This window comes from Sylvia atricapilla, chromosome 1 (genome assembly GCF_009819655.1).
Source record: "Sylvia atricapilla isolate bSylAtr1 chromosome 1, bSylAtr1.pri, whole genome shotgun sequence".
Lineage (NCBI taxonomy): Eukaryota > Metazoa > Chordata > Aves > Passeriformes > Sylviidae > Sylvia > Sylvia atricapilla.
In genome coordinates, this window is record NC_089140.1 from 21133829 (window position 1) to 21159381 (window position 25553).

Below are 25553 nucleotides of genomic sequence, written 5' to 3' on the forward strand. Positions count from 1 at the left end.
ATATGATACATGACACTTGTAGTGACAATCTGTCTTACTACTAAAAGAAGGGACAGTGTAGACAATGGAAAAAAAATCAAACTTCTCTTTGTAAATTCTTACATTTCCAACTTCTGCTCTCAGGATTATATTCACACAGCATAAAGGGATGTTGGGGTGGGTGCAGAGGAGGGCCACAAAGATGACTGGAAGAATAAAACACTTCTGTGAGGAAAAGCTGAGAGAGATGAGGTTGTTCAGCCTGCAGAAGAGAAGGCTACAGGAAGACCTTTTAGCACCTTCCAGTACCTAAAGGGGTCTTCTGAGAAGGATGGGAACAAATCTTTTAGCAGGGCATGATGCAATAGGTTTTCAACAAAAAGAGAATCTATTTAGATTAGATGCAAGAAAGAAGTTTTTCACAATGAGGATGGTGAAATGCTGGAACAGGTTGCCCAGAGAGGTGGCAGATGCCCCATCCCTGGATACATTCAAGGCCAGATTGGACAGGGCTCTGAGCAGCCTGGGCTAATTGAAGATGTCCAGGCTTATGGCAGATGACTTCTAAAGTTCCCTTCCCACTCAAATTATTCTATGATTTTGTAAGGCAGAGGGATTTTACTGTGAGCTGTTACATCACAGCTGGCCATGTGTCTGTATTTACTGTGTAGTTGTTATACCTTTAACACTGGAAAATAAACTGAGAAACTTAAAATTCCATTTGTTGTTATTAAGAAATACCTTCATCTCCTATCTTGATCAAGCTGATTTATTATCAGCTTCTTTCTCAAGGAATTTAGAATTCCCCAGTCGATCTGGAATGCAAGTACCTTCCTATGCTCCCTATAGCTGTGGGAGAAGAATTCTTTATATGCAGGGTACCTTTTACCCTAGCAAGAGAAGAATTGAGGATCTTCAATTTACAGCTTTAAATGAAGCTCCTCACACCTTTTAAGTTAATTTCTCCATTCCCTCAAATATGAAAGTAGACAAAAGAAATTAATCCTCACTTGCCTTCCTGGAGAAATGAGAGCAGATGGGATAATATTTCCAGAAAGTTGAATGCCAGCTCAGTAGCTAACTACCTTTGCTCCAAATCCGTAATGGGTGCAAACTCTCAGGAGGTCATTTGTCTCCCTTGGTATATAGGACTATGGCAGTGGTGACTTGAAATGTTTTTCTACCCATCTGTCAAGACATCAGGTCACATTCTGTGTTTTTCCTCCAAAAGTTGTTATAGGACCACTATGACTGAAGAGCACTTAATTCTGTCATCACTACCTGGCTTTGCTTGAAGAAAAGAGATTCCTGTCTCTCTCAGTAACAAAGGACATCCTTTCAGATACTAAGTGAACTAATTCCTGATTTGTTAGTGCATTTCCTTTTTATGAACAATCAATCCCAAGAAATTTCTTCAGTTCCATTAACACAAATAAAATGCTTTTAAGATGAAGCATACTTAACAAATGTTAGATATGTCTAGGTACTCTAGACTGGGTGTACCTCATTTAGGTTTCCTGAGTGGGTCATCTGCTAGTGCAAAAAAAAAAAAAAAAAAAAAAACAAAAAAACAAGGTCTGGTTCAAATTCAAGCCCAGAAGCATGCCAGCTTGGATGTCTCTGTCCTTTCAAATCTGGGAACTAGGACAGACATTGTCTGGTGCAAGCTTTTGCAAAGGACAGAAAATACTAGTATGTAAGCATCTCTACAGCTATAGAAAAATATCTATTGGGAAATAGAATGGAAATTTTATTCCAGTTCTTTCCAGTTCCATTTAGAGACTGCTGGACAAGCTCACACCGGCCGGTTAAGTTCAGACAAGAATTTCACTGCACTGGTTCTCCATTCCTAATACACAGAGACAGGCAGAGAGGCAGAGATTGTTCCTTGACTGGAACAATGTGTGACAATTTTGAGCACTGCAGTGAGCAAGGAATAACGCAGAGGATCTTCATCATTTTCTTCACCAAGCAAAAGATAAAGCTCCCTTAGCTACCTTCCTTACTGGGAACTAAGCCTGATGTATTCCAGATCCAGTCAAATCTTTCTCCTCATCATTCTGCTGGTGAAATATAATTAACTCTGTAAAGGCCAAAAAGATCTTGTGAAATATCCTGTGCACAGATCTTTAGATGAAATTTCTAGGCTATTTACAGCTATTTCAGTGGAAATTAGCCTTATTAGGATTTTCTTAACTCTAGGTTAGTATGTATCAAAAATATCTGTAAGAGAATAAAGTTAAACAAAATTAATGAGAAACTGTTTATCTGAGTTTTTGACTGTGACAGAAGATGAAACAATTGAAATAAACTAGCTACAGAAGACACAAAATCACCTCTTTTTGGTGACTCTTTGTAAGAACAAGATCTTTTTCTGAGGTGTAACCTTAGTTACCCTGACTTAGGTTCAGAACAAGTATAACTGCATGAAGTTCAGTAGCACATTTAATGCAAGAGGAGTGGGACTCATTTTATGTAATTTTAGTAATCTGAAAGTTAGATGCCAAAGCTGGTTGCTAACTCTGTAGACAGTGACAATACAGAAAGGTATCTTTAGAGGATATATTATCCAGCTGGTTTTGAAACATCTTCTCTGTCTGATCTGGATGGGCAAAAGGGTCAAAACTGGGCCTTGGAACACTGATGTGTGCAAACACTCCAGGCAATGCCAGTGTTGCAGTTCCTTTAGCTCCTTTTTGCTCCTCAATAAATCCTGATTGATTTGCCTGCACCTCCCTTCACTCACTGAGCTCCAGGCAAAGATGGAATGTTACACCAGCTTGTGGGCAGGGACAACGGTGACCCATCCTGTAGATTCACTGCGTGAAAAGACCTCATGAGAAGCATTCCTACCAGAACATCTTCTATTTACTCCACTGGCCTTACATGCCTTTGCCAAACAAGACTTTATATGGGCTGTGATTTTACCTTTTCCCTGTAAACATTTCTGTGTCCTTTGAACAGTAACTTGCAAGTCTTGTTAAGAATCAGAAAAATTCCACTCAAACCAACAGAATTTTTTCCTAAGTAGAAAAAGGTAGCTCGCAGAGAACTGTTGCATTTCCCCATTTCTGTCAAATTAGCTGCCAGAATAACATGATCCTTATTTCATATGCAAACTTGGAAACAGTAAATAGTGTCCTAGGGTCTGGTTATCTTCCTTCCACTCATCTCAAAACAGTTCCCTTTTTCACAGGCCCTATTAAAATTCACAGTTATACAGTCATCACCATAAAAGACTGTAGAACATAATAAGTTTCCTAAAAAGGGCATAATCTGCCCTCAGTAAGGCTGTAACTGTTGTTAACTAGGCTGAAATCTGCAGATTCAAACTGAGAATTAAAATGCAAAAGTCAAAATAATCAGGATGGGATGACTGTGAACCAGGACTGTTTGAGGGCCAGACTGAGCCCCACTGTCATGCTTTTGTAAAGAAACTTAGGGTAAAAGTCTCTAGAGAAGCATTGCAACCTCTTTTGCACATTCAGTTAATATAAAAGTTTTCATATGCCAAAAAAATCAGAATAATGGTGACATACAACATTCCTCAACTGTGTTATAATCTAAATGAAGACATGATGATTTGCAGAAGAACTTGTTTGTGCTAATTAAAGCCCAGAGCACAGTGTTATGATGTATTTTCTTCTTACAGATATGCTAATGCAAGCCTGAGAAGGATTTTATTGAAAGTGGTTGATTTGTGCTAGGATGAAATAATTAATATTTTTCATCAAAGTTGTATGGGCCAACATGTGTGTTTTATTGCTGCAAAAGACCTGTCATGCAGTGAGTGACTCCTTCCTCTTCCACTTAGTTTAACTGACAACAGCTGACCCTTTTGTCTCTTGACAGTTGTAACCTGTCACCTTAAAACCCAAACTCCCATAACAAATAACAGTTAAATGACATGCAGTGATTAGACATGTTTGAATAAATAAAGCAGCCCAAATTTCCCAACCAGCCAAAAAAGACAGAGACAGACGTTGTGATAAGGCCAAAAAGAATCACATACTTTTTTGGATTAACTTCAAAGTCTGGCTGTAAATATGAACCCTCTAGTAAAGCTGACTTTTGGATTCAGACTTGCTGAGCAGGCAAATAATAGCCTGATTCGTTCAAAACAGAAACAACCTTACATGGTTATGTTACATTGTGCTCTGATGGGGCTCTATTATGTCCCCATTTGTCTCATCATATTTCTGAGTCATCTAAGGGAGACCCAAGGGGGTCTGGCCCAGTATTCTTCGAATGGATGGGTACTTTTTAATATAAGACTCAGGAGTTGTCTAGTAAAACATCTGTTTTGAAAATACATTTCTAAGTGCTGAATCTGTATAATCTGTCTGATTTGTGGCAACCTTCAGGCTCCAAGCTCTTTGGAACTTACAACATTGTGGGATATGAAGCTCAGCACATTCTTAGCTACAATTTCATCCTGTACTGAAAATTTCTCATAATGATACAAATCTCCTTCTGGGAGAGCTAGGGAAGGCTATAATGTAAAAAAAAAAAAAAAAAAAAAAAGAACAAAACCACAGAGAGTGTGTGAGGTTCCCAAGAAGTTTGAAATTTATTGTATTTTCTTTTAATATTACTGAACATAATTGCATTGTTTCTCTCTTGACTTTTTGACGGCGCCAGATATGTGAATTTGGCACTCCTGATCGCATGAACTTTAATAGTTAGAAGGGAGAAAAATCTAGTTTTAATCAGAAAAAGTTGAAAAGCAAGAGAAGCACCTCTGTATTGGGGTGCTGTCTTGGTACCCAAAGTCATATTTTGGCTTCTCTATTAAATACTCATTATTTCAATGTTTCTGAATGTGCATGTACCCTGTTTCTTTTTAGATGCCTAAAAATAGAAATATATGCTTGACATATTAACAGTGATGTGCGCTGCAACACTCATATCCTAGCTGCCTGACCCCAGAGTGGTATCCAAAACATGAAACTAAATACTTAGGGTCCCTGTTCAGCACATGGAGAAAATGAGATAACTCAGACAAAGTGATTTGCATTAACCATCAGCTTGTTTCATAAAGGCTGTTCCTCCTCAGGAGGATGGGCACTCAAATCAGGATTTAGTGGGAATATGTCCTCCCTCTCTGAACAAAGAATCCAAAAATGGTTTAGAAGGTGCCTACAGAATTAGTTGAAAGACTTTAAGAGGACTTGGTTTATTCCATATTAATTGCCAGAAGTAAGAGCTGGCAGTCCAATGATTAGAGAATTCAGGACTGGAAGTCAGCTTGAGAGGCCCCACATTTCTGCTTTATAAAATGATTGTGTTATGTTCTGCTGAAGCTGCACCAAGGATATAAAAAGAAATTGAGAGGTCTGTAAAGGTATAGAAAATGGGGAAGACCATGATGTAATATCTTGTTGGTTTGGACCATCAACTACAAGTTCTCCCAGTCTTGGCATCCACCTTTGCCTTCATTGCCTGGAACCTGGAGCTGTCACCACTGTTAGAGTGCATATTCTAATGAGAAATTTTGTTGAGAATCTCCTAATTTTATTACTGGTGAACTCAGAGCCTCTTTAGTGTGGTAGAAATTCTTTAGGCCAGGTAATGCTTTTTTGGTAAGGATTCAGTTCAGTTGCACAAAGGCCATTAGAGGAAGAATGCAGATAGCCTGTGCAGTGGGGTCACACTGCAGCACATGTGTTGGCAGAGGCTTAGAGCTCAGAACAGAGGTGGAGGTGATGTGAGACAGGTGAGAGATCCTCTTGCATAGAGCCTTTATTTGTTCACTTTTCTTCCTATCATCTTTACTATGGGAGCAATTATTTGATCTGTAAGTGGAATACAACCCCAAGGAACAATAATTTCTATCCTCAGCATCTTCCAGCACAGAACTTCTTTCTGTGTCCAGTGGAAAACATCCCATTTAGTATTTTCAAATAATAACCAAATTCCTAAATCCCTGTGTGTGGATGGAAGTGGGGAAACAGAAAAATTAGTGAGAGACACATCTTGTGCCCTCATTCATTGCCATATATAAGCCATACATGGAAGTTTATGTAGATCATTTTAATTCAGACTGTGAATTAAAGGCCAAAAATTTGATGCACTGCCCTTCAAGGCACATATATAACAAAAGGAGGAAGTCATATACAAAATTTTCAGTTGCATCAAAAAAACTGTTGTTATTTGAAAAAACAAAATTAGTAAAACTCAAAACTTTGGTTGTGGCCAAAAATAATATATTATACTGGATTTGATTGTTTATGTGGAATGAAAGCTAGAAAGAAAGAGATATTTGCATGGGGCTGAAATAACTGGAGGTCTTTTGGGTGTGGCCTAGTTTTGTTTTCATTCATTTTTATTTAAAATATTTTCAGTGTTAACAAGAGCAGAACATGAGACTCTCCCCAGTTGTGCTACAGTATAGGTAATGTTAGATATATGAAGAAATAAACATCTTAGATTGATAACCATTATCATCTGTATATTGAGGTCTTCTGGAATCACAACAAAACATCTGCCTCTATTATAACTTAAAATAGGCTGTTAAAATGGATGTGAAAAATACAGTATGTGAAGTGTAAGAATATAATGATAAAGAGAAGGATGCGTTGATTTTCAGAGTATTGTCTTTGGTCACAGCTATATTTGGTGGACATGTCCTCTTGCTACAAATAGCACAAATACTTTTTGACCGTGTATACGGAGTCACATGTACATTTTTAAACAAATTATTAAGAAGCAGTTGTATGAGCTCTACTCTCAGCATTTACGTAAGCTACTCTATTGGCAGCAGTTGAGGTTTTGGAACGTATTGGTCAAAGAAAACAAGCTAATGAATTCCCAAAGCATACATTTAAAAGGTATTGCTTACTCTCCTGTCTTCAAAGTGTGCCAGACTCCAGCAGACACAAAAGGAAACAATTTTTAATCAAGCAGTGACAGTATTGTTGTAACAGCACCAAACTCCATGTGCAAAAGTCATAAGTTCTTGGGTTGAGAATACCGCCGCAGCATGCAATTTGCCATAGGGGAAGTATCCGCATTTCAGCTAGGGAGACTTCACTGGGCTACATCTCAGCAGAGGAAAAAAAGGATTTCCGAAGGCCTGAACAATTCTCCATAGAGGCAATGGAGCAGACTCATTCTGGAGACTCTTTCCAGCAGCTGAACTCTTCAAACCTGCAGATCAGCAATGATCTGCCAGTCATTAAACTGCAAAAGATATTATTCCTGCTATCCTCAATCTAGCTCCCTGGGATCCAGATTTCTCCCTGCATTTCAGTGTGCTCTCTGACCAAGATGCCCACATGCCTTAGAGATCCTTTGAAGGGGTCAGCAGATCTGTACTTGAGCTTCCTGCAGAAAGCACCAACATTCCACTGGAGCCTGGAGAACTGTTTTTCACATTGTCAGAGGTTTCCCATCACTTCTCACATTATTTCAGTATCAATTGTCTGTAGTAAAACACTACACTGAATATTTATTTGGAACCCTTTCCTTCATTTCTGACTGCTTTATTGTCTTGCAACTTTTAAAGAAAACAAAGGCTTCAATTCAAAGATCTATTTGTAAAAGAAAAGCATGTAGAGAGAGAGAAGCTTTAATAAATGCATCATCAGGATCTGCCACCCAGGCAACACAGGGGATGGCCATGTTTTGCCTGCTTCCCAGAATATTGCAAACTACTGTCTCAGCAATGAGCACAAGATCAGGTTCTGCTTGTTCTAACACAAGGGGAACCACAAAAGGCCAGTGTACATAGGGCTGGGCTCTCTACTGTTGGTCATTAAGCACTGGCACAAATACCAGATTCTTTCTTCTCCATCCTCTGAGCCATGACTAAGTCCTCAGCTTGAATTTCAAACCACAAGTCCTGCAGCTTCCAGTAAATACTGAATATTTAAACATACGCTATTTTAAAAATGATATGGTAAAGAAATGCTGTTTCTTACAATTAGCTTGAGAATTATAAAAAAAGGCTGTAAGAAAGACAGCTACTTGTATCTCAAAGGTGTTAGTACAAGTAAGAATCCTGCTTACAACCAATGTTGACCACAGTCATTGTTTTCAAGTCCTTTGCCACAAACTCGTAATTCTGTAGATGCAGGAAAATACTCTCTAGTCTTTTATGGTCTCCATTCCTGTATTCCAGCATTTCCAAGAGCCTAATCAAGGGTTGAGGCAAGTTGTTAGCTGTGGTCACAACCCAAGCTTATTAACCCAAGCCAAGCATTAATCCTCAGGAAGTACCCTCCTCTGATGTTCTTGTTGCTGATAAAAGCTGAAAATTAAATAAGCCATGTATAGTAGGTGAAAGGCTTTATTTTTCCATTACTGCTACATTTCCTTTATAGGAGGTTTCAAGATAGTTAATGCCTTTACTGTACCTTAGCCAATCCAGCTGAATGTCTAATATCTGCTTCTTCAAAAATATAACATATTCTGTTCTTTCCATTACATACTATGTTTATAAATCATATAATAATATCCAGAATCTTGCTTAATATGAATTTTTTAGGATTGAAAATATAAGGCTTTTTTCAGGCTTTTTTTCTAAATGCAGAGCCACAGAAACATGCTGAGATTTTGTGTGAGGAGGAATCTAGTGCAGAAGAATAAAATATAAAGAATGTCTTGAGTCTGGAAATGGAAAAGAATTAATGTGATATGGAAAAGTTATTTTTCTGAATATCACCTCATAGATGATCACCATGAAAGTGTATAAAACTACTTATTTACCGTGTCTGATTTTTCATTTTATATGCTACTGATAGAAATCGATAGATATTGATCGTTCCCTTTCATTTGATACTGTGTTAAGCAGCTGATTTGACTATCCCTGAGCAGTCATTTGAGACAGATGATTTAGTATTGCTCTTTCCTAGTATAAGCCCCAAGGAGAGGTTGAATTTTCTCATAATAGCCATTCAGCTGCTCTCAATATTTTAAAAGAACAAAATTATGGCAAAGCCAAATGAGTTCCAGAAGGCAATAAATGTGCTGGCTTTTTATCACCCTCACATATTTGCGGAGAAAATTAGTTTTTTAACAGGGAGACTGAATGGACAAGGGTAATACCTGAACTACAACCCTGGAGCTCAGGAGAATACCCTTTACAGGGAACTGTTTGGAAGAAGTCCATGGGAGATGATCCTGGAAAAAAGCAAAGTGCAGAAGAACTACTGATTCTCCAGGATCATCATCCTTTAGGCTTGAGAACCGTGCATCCTCACAAATGCGGTTTTGCCATCTTGGTACAACACAGACATACAAAGGTGGTGATAGGTTAAAGGTTGGACTCAATCATCTTGGAGGTCTTTTCCAATCTTTATGATTCTGTGATTCTGTGAAACATAAAAGAGGTGGAAGCAGAGTCAGTTGACCCAGTGCAGGGGTTGGATAAGAAATGGAGAGAGTGTCTGAGAATGCAGGGACAGAGTTGTTAAATTAGAAGCCCTCCAGCACCGTTTTACTGGGAAAATCTGCATACAGTAATCCAAGGTCTCTGCAACCAGAGAGGAAACTTGCCACTATCGACATTGATCTTCAGCAGAGAGATATCAGGATAAGGGAACATTTAAACAAATTGGACACACAAGGTCCAAGGAACCTGACAGAATACACGTACAAGTCCTGAGGGAGGGGCAATGAGAATGTGAGACCTTTCTCAATTATCTTTGAAAGTTCCTGGTGATCGGAGATAGTTCCTGAAAACTGCTAGAAAGCACATGGTAATACCTGTCTTCAAGGAGGATTCAGAGAACTATAGGCCAGTCAGCCTTACTTCAGTCCTTGAGAAGAGAAAGTGATGGAGAAAAAAATCATGGAAGCCATTTGCAAGCATCACAAGGACAGGAAGATGATTGGAAGCTGTCAGCATGGTTTTACAAAAAGGATATCCTGCTTACCAGCCTGATAGCCTGATAATTTTACATGGTACTGAAGTGGAAGGAGTGGTTGATACACCAGTTGTTTGTACTGCCCTTCAGAGGAACCTCAACAGGCTGGAGAAGTGAGTTGGCAGGAATTTCATAAAGTGTGACAAAGGGAAATGCAAAGTGTCGTACCACAAGAGGAATAATCCTGTGCGTCAATACATAGGATTATTCCAACCAACCAAATGAAAGGCAGTGTTCTAGCAAAGGATCTTGGAGTCCTGAGGTGCAAAGTTGAACATGAGCCCGCTGTGTGTGCCCTTGGAGAAAAGAAAGTCAACAACCTCTTGGGCTGCATTAGGAAGGACGTTTCCAGCAGGCCAAGGGAATTGATTCTTCCTCTGTAGTCAGCACCGATTAAACAGATCTAGAGTTCAGTCCTGGCCTAACTGAGACAAGATAGTGGTGGACGTACTGGAGCAAGTCCAACTAAAAGCCACAATGATGATTAAGGGCTTGGAGCATTCAGTATACCAGGAGAGACGGAAAGAGATGGGAATGTTCAGTCTGAAGAAGAGAAAGCTCAGGAGGGATCACATCAGCATGTGTAAACATCTAATTGGAGGGAGTAAAGAACACACTGCAAGTCTTCTCACTATCAAGGAACAGGGAAGAAGCACAAATTGAAATACAGGAAATTCCATTTAAACATTAAAAATCCCCTTTTTTACTTGGATGGTGATAAAAAACTGAATTTTTTTTCAACAAGGTTGCTTCTTGAGACTGTGGAGTTTCCTTTCTTAGAGATAGTCAAACCCTAACTGGACGTGGTCCTGACCATACTGCTCCAGTTGATTCTACTGTGCCTCGGCTTGGAGCAAACAAACTCTAAATATGCTGTCCAACTTCAGCAGTGAAAACTTTGATTTGGGACATGGTCCTTCAAATGCATACAAGTTGGCTCCCAGGCTTAAATTATGCTTATTTCAGGTCATTTCACAAACAAACCTTTCTTCATCAGTGAAGGAAAGAAACAGTAGCCCAAATTATCAAGGGGTCTTTTTACCTCAGTCTTTGCTCAGCCAAACAACTGGAGGAGGAGAAGCAGTTCTTTGAGAGGGTTTATGCCTTTGATGCAACAGGAAACTACAAGGAAAAACTGAGGAAAAGATGCTGAACAATCACACAGGAAACAAATCTTGTCAACGGAGGAGAACTCCTAAATGTGTGAGAAATAGAAGGAAGGAGAAGGTTTTGCAAAAGGGGATTTAGGAAGTGACAACAATGTTCCAAATATGCTGGATGACAGAAGGAAATTCTGATTTACTTACAAGGCTCTGTCTTTCTGTAAATCATCAGCCAAATATTGTGTTGAGAACTGATCATCATATTTCATAAAAGATTAAGACAGGTAGCAAAAATAGGATGATAATTACAATAATATAGAAAAAAGGATATAACAGTCATAACTCCTAGCCCTCTGGATTCCATTGACCATATTAGCACTTAACAATCTAATGCTTCTCTGAGAATATTGAAGCACTTTCAAAAGAGATCCATATCACTACCCCAGATTTACATGGGAAGGGATATACAAAATGAATTGCATGTGGCATCGCCCAGAAAATCAATTACACATCTTTGGGTTTGTTGAAATGCTTAATGACAGCTATATAAATATTTTACTAGGTGGCTAGTTTAAAAATGTCTGCTTTACATTCCTCTCACATTGACACAACTTAGTAAACAAGCAAAGTGAGTAGGATTTTTGAGCTGTACTGCAATAGGAAATCAATCACATTCTAAGTGTAGCTTGGTCTAGGCGACTCTGCCTTGGCAGATGAGTTGGACTAGCTGATCTCCAGAGGGCCTTTCCAACCCAAACTATTCTGTGATTCTGTGTAAGTGAAGTTCAAAGATGGTCATTTTTTCTGTTGCTTGGTGGGAAGGCACAGGCATTTCTTTGATGCTACCAGGAAGCTCTCCCAACCTGGTCTTAACATAATAATGTTCTCAATATACCCATGTTGGTTGTTGAGCTTGGTCAGCAGAGGTGAGGGTTTAAAACTCAGACACCCCATAAACTTTGCCCATGCTTTTAACTAAACTATTTCAGAGAGAAATATGAGGAACAACTGTATGTATCTTTCTGCATGTAACCTTTCTTCCCCATTTTGAACACGTGCCTTTGTATTGCAGCTCTGTGCTGTATTTATCTCATGGACACATACAGGTCTCAATATTTCTGCACTCTTTACCAAAAGAAACCATCTTTGACTTATGAAATCAGTGCTCTGGAGCTTTTTTGTCTGCTTATCTTTCATAATGCTTTTAAATATAAACATGGGGTTTAATAATTTCTTTTTTTCTATCATTTCAGAGAAAGAATTATCTCTATAGTCTTTCTTCCAATGTTTCCTTTGAAGTTAAGAGCATGCCATATAAAGTGCAACCAGAAAAGCTCCCCGAGGGAAGCATAGCAGTAAGTAACTGAAAATTATGTCTTTGTGTGAAGCACATGTATTTGGTCACTCTGATCACAGCTGTGAAAGTTCTTATAGATGAAAATATTGAGATTGGTCTTTCCTGTGTTTCTACTGTAAATTCCTGAAGTAATACCTAAAGGAAATAACTTCATTGGTTTTTGTGGAAGTTGATGATACATGATTCTAACTACATTTTAAAATAATTTCTTGCTGAACTAATGTGCAGACTGTTTTATTGCAATTAGGATGGATTTGTTATCCAAAAGAAAACAGAACTGTGAAAGCAAGTATCTAGTTTCTTTGTTTGGGGCAAAAAAAATTCTGGAGGAAATTTTAATGCAAAATCCAGAATCATGTTTCTGTCAGGTTTAGAGATCTCACTCTTCTCCCAGTCAGAAGTTCTCTCACACAAGCTTGTGTATTGTCTACAGCAATTTATCTCTCATCTGTATTAGGTTTCTTTGATACCCTGATTTTCAGGAAGGTCTGTATGCCTTTCTAGAGCTTCCACCTCACAGCACTTCAAGTGCAAGATACAAATTTACTTGGTAATCCTTACAGTAGATAGATGCTAAAGTACTTGCCTTGTTTGCAGACCAAGACTTATATGCCCTTGGAGTACTACATGAAAAATTAATTATGGAGGCATAAGTTTGATTTAATTGTTTGCTGATGCCAAATATTTGGGAGCACTTTAAAGCAATTTGTTTCCTATGATGTCTAATACTGTGTTTAAAAAGCACTCTATTTTGTCATTACTGATAGAAATAAGTAAAATATGAGGGCAAAAATTGATTCTAGTGTAGGAGTAATCTGAAATTTTAAGACTTAATATTCTCACCTTTATAAAGATTCATCAGTTCTGTTCCTTCTTTCAAAAGGTAAGCTCAGTTCAAACTTTGCTAAGTTGAATTGTGGTGGAGATACATCATATCAGTCTGTTGAGATGTAGTAGTAGGGACAGAATACTTTCTTAGTTAGAAAACCAACAGAATAAGACACTTCATGCACAGATTGAATGGTTGATTGATACTTGCTCTGGGAAGACACAAGGTAAAATCTTGGTTCTTGTGTGCACAGTGACTCCAACCTCCATCATCAGTAGAACGATGATTTCACTAGAGAGGATTGGTGCTTAATGCAGTATTCATCCAGAAGGGTTCAAAGGCACCAAGCTGACAGACATACTCAGGCTCTTTTTTATTTTCTTGCAGCATGTGTTCCATACCAGAAACACATGTGCAGAATTCTGTTGATAGTGGGGCCTTCATCTGGACTGGAGTGCTTTACCCCAGGTGATAGCCTGCTGTTCTCAACAAGTGTCAGATGATCTACCAGATGATCAGATAAGCATTTCGTTCTCCTACTCCAGCCAGTATAATGCTTGTTATTTGCAGCAAATGATTTACAGCAAAATGCCTGTAATGGCAACTGTAAAATGTTGAAAAATGATAACACTTTTATGTCGTTTCATATCTGGACATGGCAGTGGATGCCTGCCAGCTCTACAGCTTGATGTGTGATATGCACCAGTTCTTTGATGTTCCACTTGCAAGAAGAAATATTTCCTTGAAGTTGGGCAAAGTTTAATATTTTTGCTCCTTCTGAAAAAGATCACTCTTTGTGTTTTAAAAGCTTCCAAAGATTTCTTTCAAGGTTTATGGTTTTCCTTCAGATAATAAAAAGGTGGAAGTGGAAGAAAGATTAAATATTTTTAAAATCAATTTTCAGAAGTATATGTCTAATAATCAGCTAGCACTTTAAAGTTTATATAAAGATAATAAATTTTAAAGAATAGAGCATATGTCCTTCATTTAATTCATATACTGCTGGATTCCAATGATGCAGGCTGATACTTACTTTTAGTTTTAATGGCATGAATAATCCCATACACATCAGTAGTTTACAGAGTCATGTAGTCCTATTTGTAGCTCTGAGGACTTTATCATCATGGAATATAGGTCGTGGACACATGGATCTTGAAGACAGGGTCATGATACAGAGGTATGTGAAACATTAGGTAAATGTAAGAAATCCTAGATATCTTATAGTAGAACATTAAATGAAAATACATCAAACAGAAAATTAGCATGGAGCTTAAACCAGAATCAACTGACATCTATAATAGTATTTCCATTAATTTTGGTAGTCCTAGAATTGCAACCACATATTATACAACTGGTTGAATTTCCTTGCTAACAGCTATTTCATTCAAGAGAAGGTTTTCATTTCTTTGCTGCAAGTATTGTTGTGGTAAATATTAGTGTCTTACATGGCGAATTTCATGTGCAACATGAAAGTACTTTTTATTGCAAAAAGTACAAAGTTAGAATAAGCAGAAATTTGCTCTATTTTAATTTAAGATTCTTGAGACAGTTTGAAATATGGTTGCTTTTCTTAAACATTTGATAGGATTTTCACTGTGGATGCCTTTAGTCTAAACTGTTTGACCTGTGAGTAACATTGGTTTCAGACTAAGGCCTATAACTTTCTTTAGCTATTACATGGTGATAGTACTTTAATCAAGCTTATATTCCTCATGAAATATATTTGTATAATCATTTGTAATGTGTAAAACACAAATGTGACTTCAAGCTTGAGGGAGCTTTTACGTTCTATTCTGAGTATCTTTTGAGAACATAAGAACATGATGCTGTAATGGTTGGATGGGGACATGTAGGGGTACAAAAAAATTCCTTTTTCTCAGCCTCTGTAAAGAAAATTTCTGAAGACTAAAGAAAGATCATCATGGGCAGCAAAAGCAGCAACACTAGAATAATAATTAATTTAGCTGCTGTTTCTTAAAGTAGCAGGATAAATTATGGAGAAGTTATTTTTATTTTTAGAAGTGTCTTTTAAAGAATCAGAGAGGAAAAAACTTGGGTAAAATCCCACTAGCATGCACTGGATTCTCCCCACAGATGCTGGAAATTTGCACCAGTCAAACCTAACTCCCATCTATACACAAAGAAGTGCCAGAGAACCAGCAGATTACTACATGTGCTTCTCTCTGCTTTGTGCTCCCTTCCAGAGGAATCAAACACTATTTTGAAGAGATACTAACACCAAAATCAGAAGCAAAATCCAAACTGGATGAAATATAGCTGCAAAAACCCTAATAACTGTTTTATCTACTTTATCTGCTTACTTTTATCTACAGTGAGTTTAACTATGGCCCATTTTAAATAAGGCACATTTTAAAAGCCTCCCCCAGAAAAACACTTTAATAAGCAACAAATTATTTCCATCAAACCACAAGAAGGGTTATGAAGTTAAGACTATCTGACAGCATCTGTGCTAAGATCAGAGTAGATTTTATTTCCAATAGCAAACAAAGGCTCTCTGCACAACTCTTGGGTTGACTTCACCCTCATCTCAGTGCCTGAGGCAGATGGCATTCTTAGGCACCCTTTGGATACAAAAGGTGTGAGATGTTCAGCAGTGTCAGAAATGAGATGGTTCCTCTCAAGTCTAGGAGATATGCTTTTCACCCACCTGACAGAGAAGCAGGCATTGTTTTTAGTGTTCAGCATAGTCTTGTCCTGAACAGAGAGAAAAGCCAATACACATCTAAAGTACAGTGTCAACATACAACACTTGTATAAAAATTCCACTTCATATTGGCCACCTTAGATGGAAACATTCTCTGGCTCTGATCCTGCAGTACTAAACCCACCACATGGAGAAGAACAGAAATCCAAGCTGAAAATACAAACTTGTTTTAAATCAAAATCATCTGTAAAACTGTTGTGGACAGCATGGGGTGAAGAAGTGACAGTCCTGTAAAAAGGATGAAACAAGGCAGACAAAACTGAAGGAATATTTTGTTTCTGTCTTCCCCTCCAGCTTTTGCCTCAAGTCTGTGGGTGTTCAGGACATGCAGTGTCAAACTGTTCACCAGCAGCTGCATTAGTAGTTTTGCAAGTCTTTGTGTAGAGTATAAAGGGTGGCAGCCCAAGGGCATTATACCCTACTGGTAATGCACACAGGCAGGAGTGAGGCTGATACCTACATACAATCTCCCCTGCTCAGGAAATCAATCTCAAGTACTTTGCACAACCATCCCCTTGCTTTTAAAACCTAAGACAAAGAAAGATTTGTGGGAAAAGGGTGCAAGTGCAACAGGATGGTTTCAAGATTCTAGCAGGCAAATATTTCATTAGCATTGGCTGCACTCAGGCTAGAAGAGAAGAGAATGTGCCAGCTTTGCAGCAGCATTCTGCTTGATCCAGGATAGACTTAATTTCTGCTGTCTATTTTGCTCATTGCTGATAATCCAAGGATTATGAACATTATACCCTTCTCTTCTGTAAGATTACAATTTCTTGTTTATGTTTCAACAATTGTCAAGCTTCAGCTGAGCTACCGAAATTAAACCACAAGTTGCACTTGACTGCCTGCAAAGCCAGAATGACAGAGGGAAGAAGGGAGAAATGATTCTGAACACAGGCAGCACAAGCAAGGCTGAGTACTGCTACATGACTCATAATTGTTTAGCATCCTCAGGAAGATTCACATGTCCTTGTCTGGATCCATGCTGATAGGCGGTCTGTAGACAACAGAAGAAGAGCTAGCTCGTCTTATTTTCATAGCCTAAGAGGAAAGAAAACAGAGCACACAGATACAGCAAACATGCAGAAGTGGCACATAAAAGAGGGCATGGAAAGGCCACATGTGTACTTGTAGTTGCATACACTACTGTCAGCTTTATCCAAAACCTAATGAAATCTACCATCCTTAATGAAATAGTTTGTTTATACTGATTTCAGGAGGATCTCAAACATGCTTTGAAATCTGGATTGACCCTACCTAATTTTGAAGAGTGAACTGGCATACATTAAGAGTCTAGTTGTTGCTCTGCTCCTGTGGAATTGTATGCTGCCCTATGAGCTATTTAGACCTAAACACCACACAGCAGCTTACTTCACCCCTCAGAGCACTTGTGGTGCTGAAGTAGTGACCTTAGATTGGGTTAAAGTGGACTTAGTGCCCAAGGAACCAGACGTGGTTCAGTCAAATACTATCTGAAAAAATCTATAAACCAAAATTTCTTCCTACTCCAAGAAGGAAGTACTTGTCCCCTCAGATATTTTCCATATTCAGGATGTACAGTCCTTCAGTAGGCTGTTGTCACAGTTTAGGAATGGTATTCCTCAATTTAGTCCTTCCACTGTGACTCTCCAAACCATGCACCAGTTGCTCACTTCCATGCTTTCCCCTCCCTCTCACCCTGCAACAGGATGGAAATAAGAATTGAAGATACAAAACATAAAGATCACGAGTTGAGATAAGAACAATTTACAGGAAACAGCAGTGAGATATGAAAATTAACTATGAAAGTTATTAAATATGAAAAGTAACAGCAACAATACTAATGACAGAGGGTACAAGAAAGGAAAAATTGACAGGGAAGCTCCCTAACAATAGACAATTCCTGACAGCTCCCTCTGCCAGGCTTAGTCCATTGGGAGGAACTTCAGAAGCAACTCCCTTCCCCAGCCTCAGGCAATAATGAGAGCTGTTATAGAGTAACCTCCAGGCCCTGGCCATGCCCCCTCCAGACTGCTCAAAAAATTAGCCCTTTTCTGGCCAGACCCATGATGACTGTCCATCTGTCATGCTGTCCATACCTAGCCAGCACCTTGTCAGAATCTCTTTGTTCTGTTTTGCTGATGTTCTACAATCCACCCTAAAGCAGCAGTGCTGGCTCCCATTTCCTCTAGTATTTATCTCAGTCACGTTATGCCACCTAGCAATTTGGTTGAAGCTATCAGTAGCAGAAATGGCAAAACAAAGTCTTTGTATGTAAATAGGTCTTCCCTATGGTTTGGTCTTGCTGTAAAATGGAGTCAGTCTTTCATTAACTTGAGACAACAGAAAGAAGTGCTTGCCTTTTATTTTTTCTGCTGTTTTAAGATGGATTTGCTAAGCAGTCATTCACATTAGTGCTCCAGATTCACAGCAACATGCTCAGGCAAGTGATAGTGTTAGGAATAGAAACAGTAGTGAAGCTCAAATCTTAGATATGCAATCTGTATGTTGACAATGTCAGGTCTTTTCCAAACAATAATAAAATTTGTAACTTCCTGTGTGTAATACCTCAGAGTTTGCCAACAGAGGAAGTGCACATTTTGAATGACTTGGGGGTTTTTGAATCAGTCCATTTTTGCTGTCTTGGGGCCTATGAATTTTCATCAGCACTTCCAAACTCCTGTGCTGTATGTGATCAGGCTTGCTTCAGGGCAGCGTTCATGATTGTCTATCAGTAGAAAGGAGATGCTTTCTTCCTTGGACAGCTGAGCTCATTGTTTTCTACAGGCTTCAAGCAGCCCCTTGTAACCACATCCTTTCTGCTTTCCCTGGTCATTTAACCTTTTACTTGAATTAATCTTTTTCCTTAATTGGCTTTTCTTGGGAAGAATCTCTGCAGACTGTTCAGATGACTCTTCTGTCATTTTCTCTGCCTTTGCATATTAATGCCACTCTGAGACACAAGCAGAGCCATTCAAGAACATTTTATCCTACTAAATGGGCTCTGCTCTAGCTGAATTTAATGATGCAGAGAGCCTATGAAATTTTGCAGTGGTTAAGAAGCAACCCAAGGAGGAGGCTGGAAAAGGGAATGGTATTCCTACAATGGCGTAGTTGATCACTTGATCATACCATCAGGATTTCTGTTGGAACATAAGGGTGACATTTCATGGGTTGTTTTATTAATACTATTTGCCTTAAAATATTTTTTCTTGCTTTAATTAGCTCCTGTATTTATTCTTTGTAGATGTTATATTTTTGAAATATATTAGACTTATAACTGCTGCTCTAAGGATGTATATTAGCTGTGTTTGTTAGATTAACAGTGGCATGGCCAGCACTGCCGGTTCTTCATCTTTAGAGCCAATGTTAAAGTGCAAACTCCAGGACTGGGGAGTGTCTTGGAATCTTCTCTATAACCCCCAGTGTAAGCTTTGGTAGAAAGCAAGTGGTTTCCTACATAGAAAGCTTGACTCTATGTTTGTTTTTTTCCCGGTGAGGGATACTATAAAAAATACATTCTCCAGTAGAGCTTACCAGACTGCCATCTCTGCAAGCACTGTGTCAGAGTAGGGAGCAGTTGGCTGCACAGATGAAGTGAAAAGGACTATTCAAAAGTGTCTTCCAGTTAAGCCTGACAGTAACTGGAAGACAGATCTACTGGTGCTTTCAGAATGAAAAGACTATGAAGGAATGCTGATCACAAGAAGAAGTGAGAGTGGAAAGAACTGGGTGTTGCAGAAAAAATTAAATTATTAAATTTGCCATCTTCAAGGACAGAAGTGAGAGGCACAGGAGTGGAAACAGTTTTGAGCTGAATTACAAAGTTGTGTCCATTCTTAAAACTTAGGCTGCTGTTCCTTCAATGAACAAATTAGAAATTAGTATTTTGTTAAATTTTTAGTGCATCAATCACTAAGATAACAGAGGAAAAAAACATAGAACATTTAAAATGAGTGCAGATTAGGGACTGGACAATAGCCAAGAAACTGATTAAAAAGAGTAGATTTCCTAGCTCTACCTTGAGTACAGAAAAAAATATCATTTAAGAGTTTGTGTCATCAATTTCTTTGCAAACTGATCTCATCATGTCATAAAGCAAATAACTTCCATGTGTCACATACTTAATGTGTTTAAGGGAGACTAGCAGTAAATGAGAGAGGTCCAAGAGAAAACCCCAGAGAGAAATCACTTCCTAGGCTAACAACAAAGAGAAAATAAACTAAGACTGAAGGGATATAATTGTGTCGGAAGAGCTAATGAAAGCTCAAACTCATTCCTTCCCACTTGGGAGTAGCAGGGACAGAGCAAATATTCAGTGAGACTGATGATGAGCCTTCCAAGCAGAGCCTGAGAGCATATAATAAATTTTGTACAGGGTATGAAAAGGAGAGTCAGGAGGAGAGTGTGGGTGTCCCCAAAAGGAGAAATACAAAAGGGTTATTACTACTCTTTGTCCACATGCAGGTCTAAAGAGAGAAATTTGCCAAGTCAATTAAAATCTTTGATACCTGTTGTTAACATCTGCTGCTTTGTAGAGCCTCTGACAGTGAGAGAGCGCGTTTCACACGTGTTTCCCGTTTAGGTAGTAGTCTGTATGCTTGGCTTCTTCAAAAGAAGATAACATCATACTGTGTGTTAGCCTTTATCACAAGGACAATACACACTGCTTGAATTTCATTTTTGGACTGCTTAACTGAAATTCAAATCATTGGAAAAAAGTATACTGGTATGTCAGCAGAAATTAAAATAAGAAAAATGTAGGTGGTATCTACTGTGGTTTGAATTAAGAGTTTGGGCCAAAGTCAACCATTGTTAGAGAGTAATTCAGTGCAGTTCAATGTACTGGCCTAAGCTGTACCAGCATGTGAGCAGAACTTTGCTCGTTGAATGTTCACGAAGCATCTGCACGCAAGGGCTTTTTTTGCCACTCTGTATTATGGGAAAATTATTTGTATATCTGATATGACAAGACTTATCTATATATGTGTGAATTCTATTGCTATTGATTATCATGAACAAGTGGAAAGGAAATTACAATAAATGAAGCCAGCATGGGAAAGTTTCGGTAAATGTGTATTTCTAATCTGCAAAATGGTGTTGAAGTCAATGGTTCTAACCTCTGTATTCTACTGTCAGATTTGCTTTACTTGTTTCATTGTTGTTCGTTAAATGTATTGCTTTCGTTACAGATCAGAACATCTGTCATTTGGTCCACCCCAAATGTGTCCTTTGAGATCCCTTTGTGGGTTATAATACTAGCCATACTTCTTGGACTACTAGTACTAGCTCTGCTGACCCTTGCTTTATGGAAGGTATGTTCCATTATTTCTGTTACTGTTGCCTTAAAAAAAACCCTGAAAATACTGAAAGATTCCAACAGATAAAAAGAGAGGCTAGAATTTTTGTGATCTTTAACAGTGTGGAGCAAAAGCAACAGTACACGTGTCTTTTTTGTTTTGGCATTTCTGACATGCTAGTGTCATTGACCTTTATGCAGGGAACTTGTTTTCAAAGTCCTCCTTTATTATTGAAACCTGGTTACAAATGGGCATACAGAGTTTGGTTCTGTTTCCCAAGACCTATGATCCTCGATTTCAGGATGTTTAGGTTCAAACAGAAGTTACTCTAACTTTGTTTTCATTGAATAATTCAGGAATTTCCAGTTTTTGTCAGCATGGAACAACACTCCTCATTCTGAGAATTAATTTTAGAATATTTCCTTTTATATTAATAGATCATATATTTTGTTTTCTAAAATTTTCTATTTTTGAGTTGGTTGTTATACTACTTCACAAGTTTTAAGACAAATTACTGGAAATTGCTATATTACAGAGAGCCAGTGTAGCCTTTGTCCATCCTCCCAGTTTACATTAAAAATAGGATTGAAATAATTCTTTACGTTAAGATATGTTCACCTGTCTTTAGCTGCCTAAAGGTTATGGTTAGGTGTACAGCCTATGCTGACTTCCCAGCTTCACCCGGTTGGGTAGCAGCAGCAAAAAGCTATGTCTAAACATGCAAGGAGGAGAGAAATCACGTTTTGGTGGTATATTCCCTTAACGACTTGTGAACTTTCAAGCTTTCAACTAAAAGAGGGACTTTTAGGCAGTTTAAGTAAAGTGGGAGGAATCTCATCTTTAGTGATCTTTAGACTAGGTCACAACACTGCCCTGTGGACATTTCCCAACACACATTACACTTCTTTTATTATTACTGCCTGTCAGTCTAAATCTCTTTTCTGAATGAACACATTGCTGAACTGAGAGGAGCAGATTTCTCATTAGCATCAGTCCATACCAGCATTCAGGCCAACTTTACATCTCCTGCAAAGAAATTTTTCATGTAATTTGGATTTTTAAAACTGTGCTTTGAAACTCAATGCCTTGCATCTAAAACTTTCATAGGGAATTATTTGGATAGAAATAAGATGTCTTCACAGTCTCTCAGCCTGCCATACATTGTGCCCAACATTGCAGGTTGCCTGAGTGAAGAATCAAACTGCAGCTGAGTCTTCTTGTCTTACCATGACATCTTTGTTTCTGTTGATTGTTTTCTGCAGTGTGGCTTCTTTGACAGAGCTAGACCTCCTCAAGATGACATGGCTGACAGGCAACAGCTGACAAATAGCAAGACTACTGATGCATAAAGGAAAAGAGTGACAGTTCAAGTCAGAATCCTGCCTGAGAGACTAGAAACATGATGAAGATTAAATGAAAGATTCCTTCCAACCAGTCTTCTTTTGTACCTGAAAGTGACATGGTGTCAATCTGATCTATGCAATGTTCTGAGAACATGCCACATGATGGCCATCCTTGCCAAAGAAAGCAATTTATCACTGCCTTATAAACATATATGCATTTGAACAGAATGTTTATCCCATATTCCAGTCTACGTTTCAGCAGATACTTCTGAGCACGTGTGGTATACTGAGATGCTTCCAGAACAAGCCCAGATCTCTCAAGGAGAGAATGCCTTCATTGCTGTATCATCTAGAAGATGAAGCAGGACAAACCTTCTGAATGCTACTGTATCATGCAGAGTACCTTTGAAACCTCCCTAAGAACTTCTGTGAAACTATGGCTCAGGGAGACAGGCAATATATCAGTACTGTGAAAGTACTTCTGAAACACAAAGGTAGTCTATAAATAACTTTATAGATGAGGCACAATTATTTATTTTTCCACCTTTTTGGAATAAGTATCTGATATATTCATCAACATAGATTTTGAGAGAAGAAATGAAAAAAATAATAGAAATCACATACTTATTTGCATGTAAATAGAAGAGTAAATGCATTGTACGCCCAGAACACAACTTCCTTGGCTACAAGGTGTTTTGCAAAGCAGAAGATTTATGGAACACTTTACAAGATGACACATATGATAAGCAAGTACACATTGTATCTCTTTCAGCCCAGAGCTGGCAGTATCACACCCAAATAACTAAATCCTAGCAGAGTATAGAGCAGGGATGAGTGACCCTGTCCTTGCTTTGCTGATGGCTGGCAGCTGTACACTGAACAGGATACAGTCATTTCTGAAACACTGCTTTACATTATCACAGCCACACTGGTGATATTGAAAAGGCTTGGGGGGTTTGTGGATGGGGCAAATTTTCTTGGCCTTTTCCCTGTTACTTTATTGAAATCACTTCTTAAAATGGAACAGCTACTGCCATAATTGTTCACCTAAAGAAATCTCTGCCTTTTTCGTTTCTCAATCTACAAGCTGGCAACATCTTAAAATAATGCTTTTGGCAAAGTTTAGGGCTTAATTAAATTATTTTTTAAGTAAAGTCTTGCAGGAAAGGGTGACAGGATTTGTTTTCATTCAGAAAAATAGGATGCCAGCCAACCAAGCATGAACAAAAAGAAAGAGATTTTGAGGTAAAGATTAAAAATATACATTTAGTATTATTTTTTTTTCTGGGTTTAGGATTCCAAAGAAGGGATGTTTCATTCTTTCCCTTCTATCAGCAAATGGTCTTTATCTCAGAAGGGGCTCTTAGCCCTGATCTGTGCAAATTTTTTTTGTGAATTTTGTGAATTTGTGACATTTTTGTAAATTTGTGACATTTCTACACTTGAGTCTTTCAGTGCTGCCTATGAGTGTGAAATTAGTAATACTGTGTAAACTTCAGGAGTATTGTTCATTTTATGAAACATACACACCACTTGCCTTCTCCTTAGTTCCTTTTCAGTCCATCTCAGCTACTCCACTGGTAAATGGCCTCATCCATTCTGCCACTTTCTGGCTCTTTTTAAACAACTGCCCTTCTGCTTTCTAATAGTTCAAGACAGGAGTAGTCATGAGACACTGTCAATTCTGCCAGTCTGACATGAGATTTTAGAGTTTTATCATTTCTTGTATGCAGACTGACCTGGGAAACCCAAGCAGGAGCTGTGTTACATTTTCATATCTAAGGCAACTTTGCAAGAAGACCTTTATGTAGTCTTTAGCTTATCAGATGCACTGTGCCCACAAGACTTGCTGAGAGGGGACACGTGCCTCTGAACACAGAGGTGAAGCACCTATGTGCTTCACACAAACAAGCACCTCTGTTTCCTAGGGATGGAGAGGCCTGACAACTTCCCAGTGCCCCAGAAAACCATTAACAAACTCCTTCCCCCAGATGGTTTTGAGCTGATCCCTTGTAGATTAGAGATATCAGCTGATAAACACCATCACAAAGCAAGCCTGTCCCATATTTGCACACCTCTGTATCCCATACATTCCAAGCAAAATCATCCTTTCACGAAGAAAAATGTGAGCTTCCAGCTTTTGTAAATATTTAACTGTTGTGTGTAGCAGCTTCAGAAATAATATCAGCAGCTCATTGTAATCACATCATCTGCACAACCAGCATATGGAGATACTGAACATAGGACTTATGTATGTGCAATACTTTATATTACTTATATACCTGAAGCATGTTTACACTGGCATTTGTGGTTGTGTGGTTGTTTTTTTTAAACTTTTGAATATACTGATAACAATTACAATAAAGGAAAGATGGAATGGCGGGGGGGGGGGGGGTGAGGAAAACAAATACAGTGCTGTTCAATATTTCTTGCAATGTGTTTTCAATCCTGCATTGCTCTGAGGATGGGACTAGGTGACCTAATAAGTTCTTTGCAGTTGTAACTTCTACAGTTCACTTTTGAGCAATTACTCTCCATTTCAATGACGAGCAAAACATGTTCAGATACTAAATTTAAACAAAAAAGGAACTTCAGTGACTGTTAGGCCTGGCTGGAATCCATTGGCTGCAGCTGTGTAATGTCACTGGAAACCAAATTAGAGGCACATGATCTGGCAGTTACTTTGAGCAATACTTTGTTTTGTATTTCTACATCCTTGTAGATTAAACTTCTCCCATGGAAATGTCTAGAGTTGTGTATTGTCAAGGACTGTAGTCTATTCCCAGCATTTGTGGATAGTTTTGGCTGCAAATTGCAAACAGCTTTGTAAATATTTCTGGGTTTCAGTGATTTCCAAGAGTGTTTATTCCCTGGGGAAGATTGCATCCTGGATGTGGACACTAGCAGGCAGTTGACATAATCTTTCCCCTCAGTATATTAGTTCTGTGCTACATGATAACCTCTGTCACATCCTTACATGACTGAACTTTTGTTGCAGTGATGTCAGTTTTTTAATGAGTTACTAAATGCAACTTTCTGTAAAGGTAATTCAGTCTTATGCTTCCCAAT

General features: G+C 38.4%; 1 protein-coding gene across 1 annotated transcript in view; it reads left to right on the forward strand.

Moving 5' to 3' along the window:
- ITGA8 (integrin subunit alpha 8) overlaps positions 1 to 25231 on the forward strand; it is a 112171-nt gene extending 86940 nt beyond the window's left edge. The window contains exons 28-30 of the mRNA XM_066316781.1: positions 12205 to 12306; positions 21034 to 21156; positions 22404 to 25231. Of these exons, the coding sequence (XP_066172878.1) occupies positions 12205 to 12306; positions 21034 to 21156; positions 22404 to 22490 (312 nt within the window). The 3' untranslated portion in view covers positions 22491 to 25231. The remainder of the gene's footprint in view (positions 1 to 12204; positions 12307 to 21033; positions 21157 to 22403) is intronic.
- Positions 25232 to 25553: the final 322 nt, after the last annotated feature.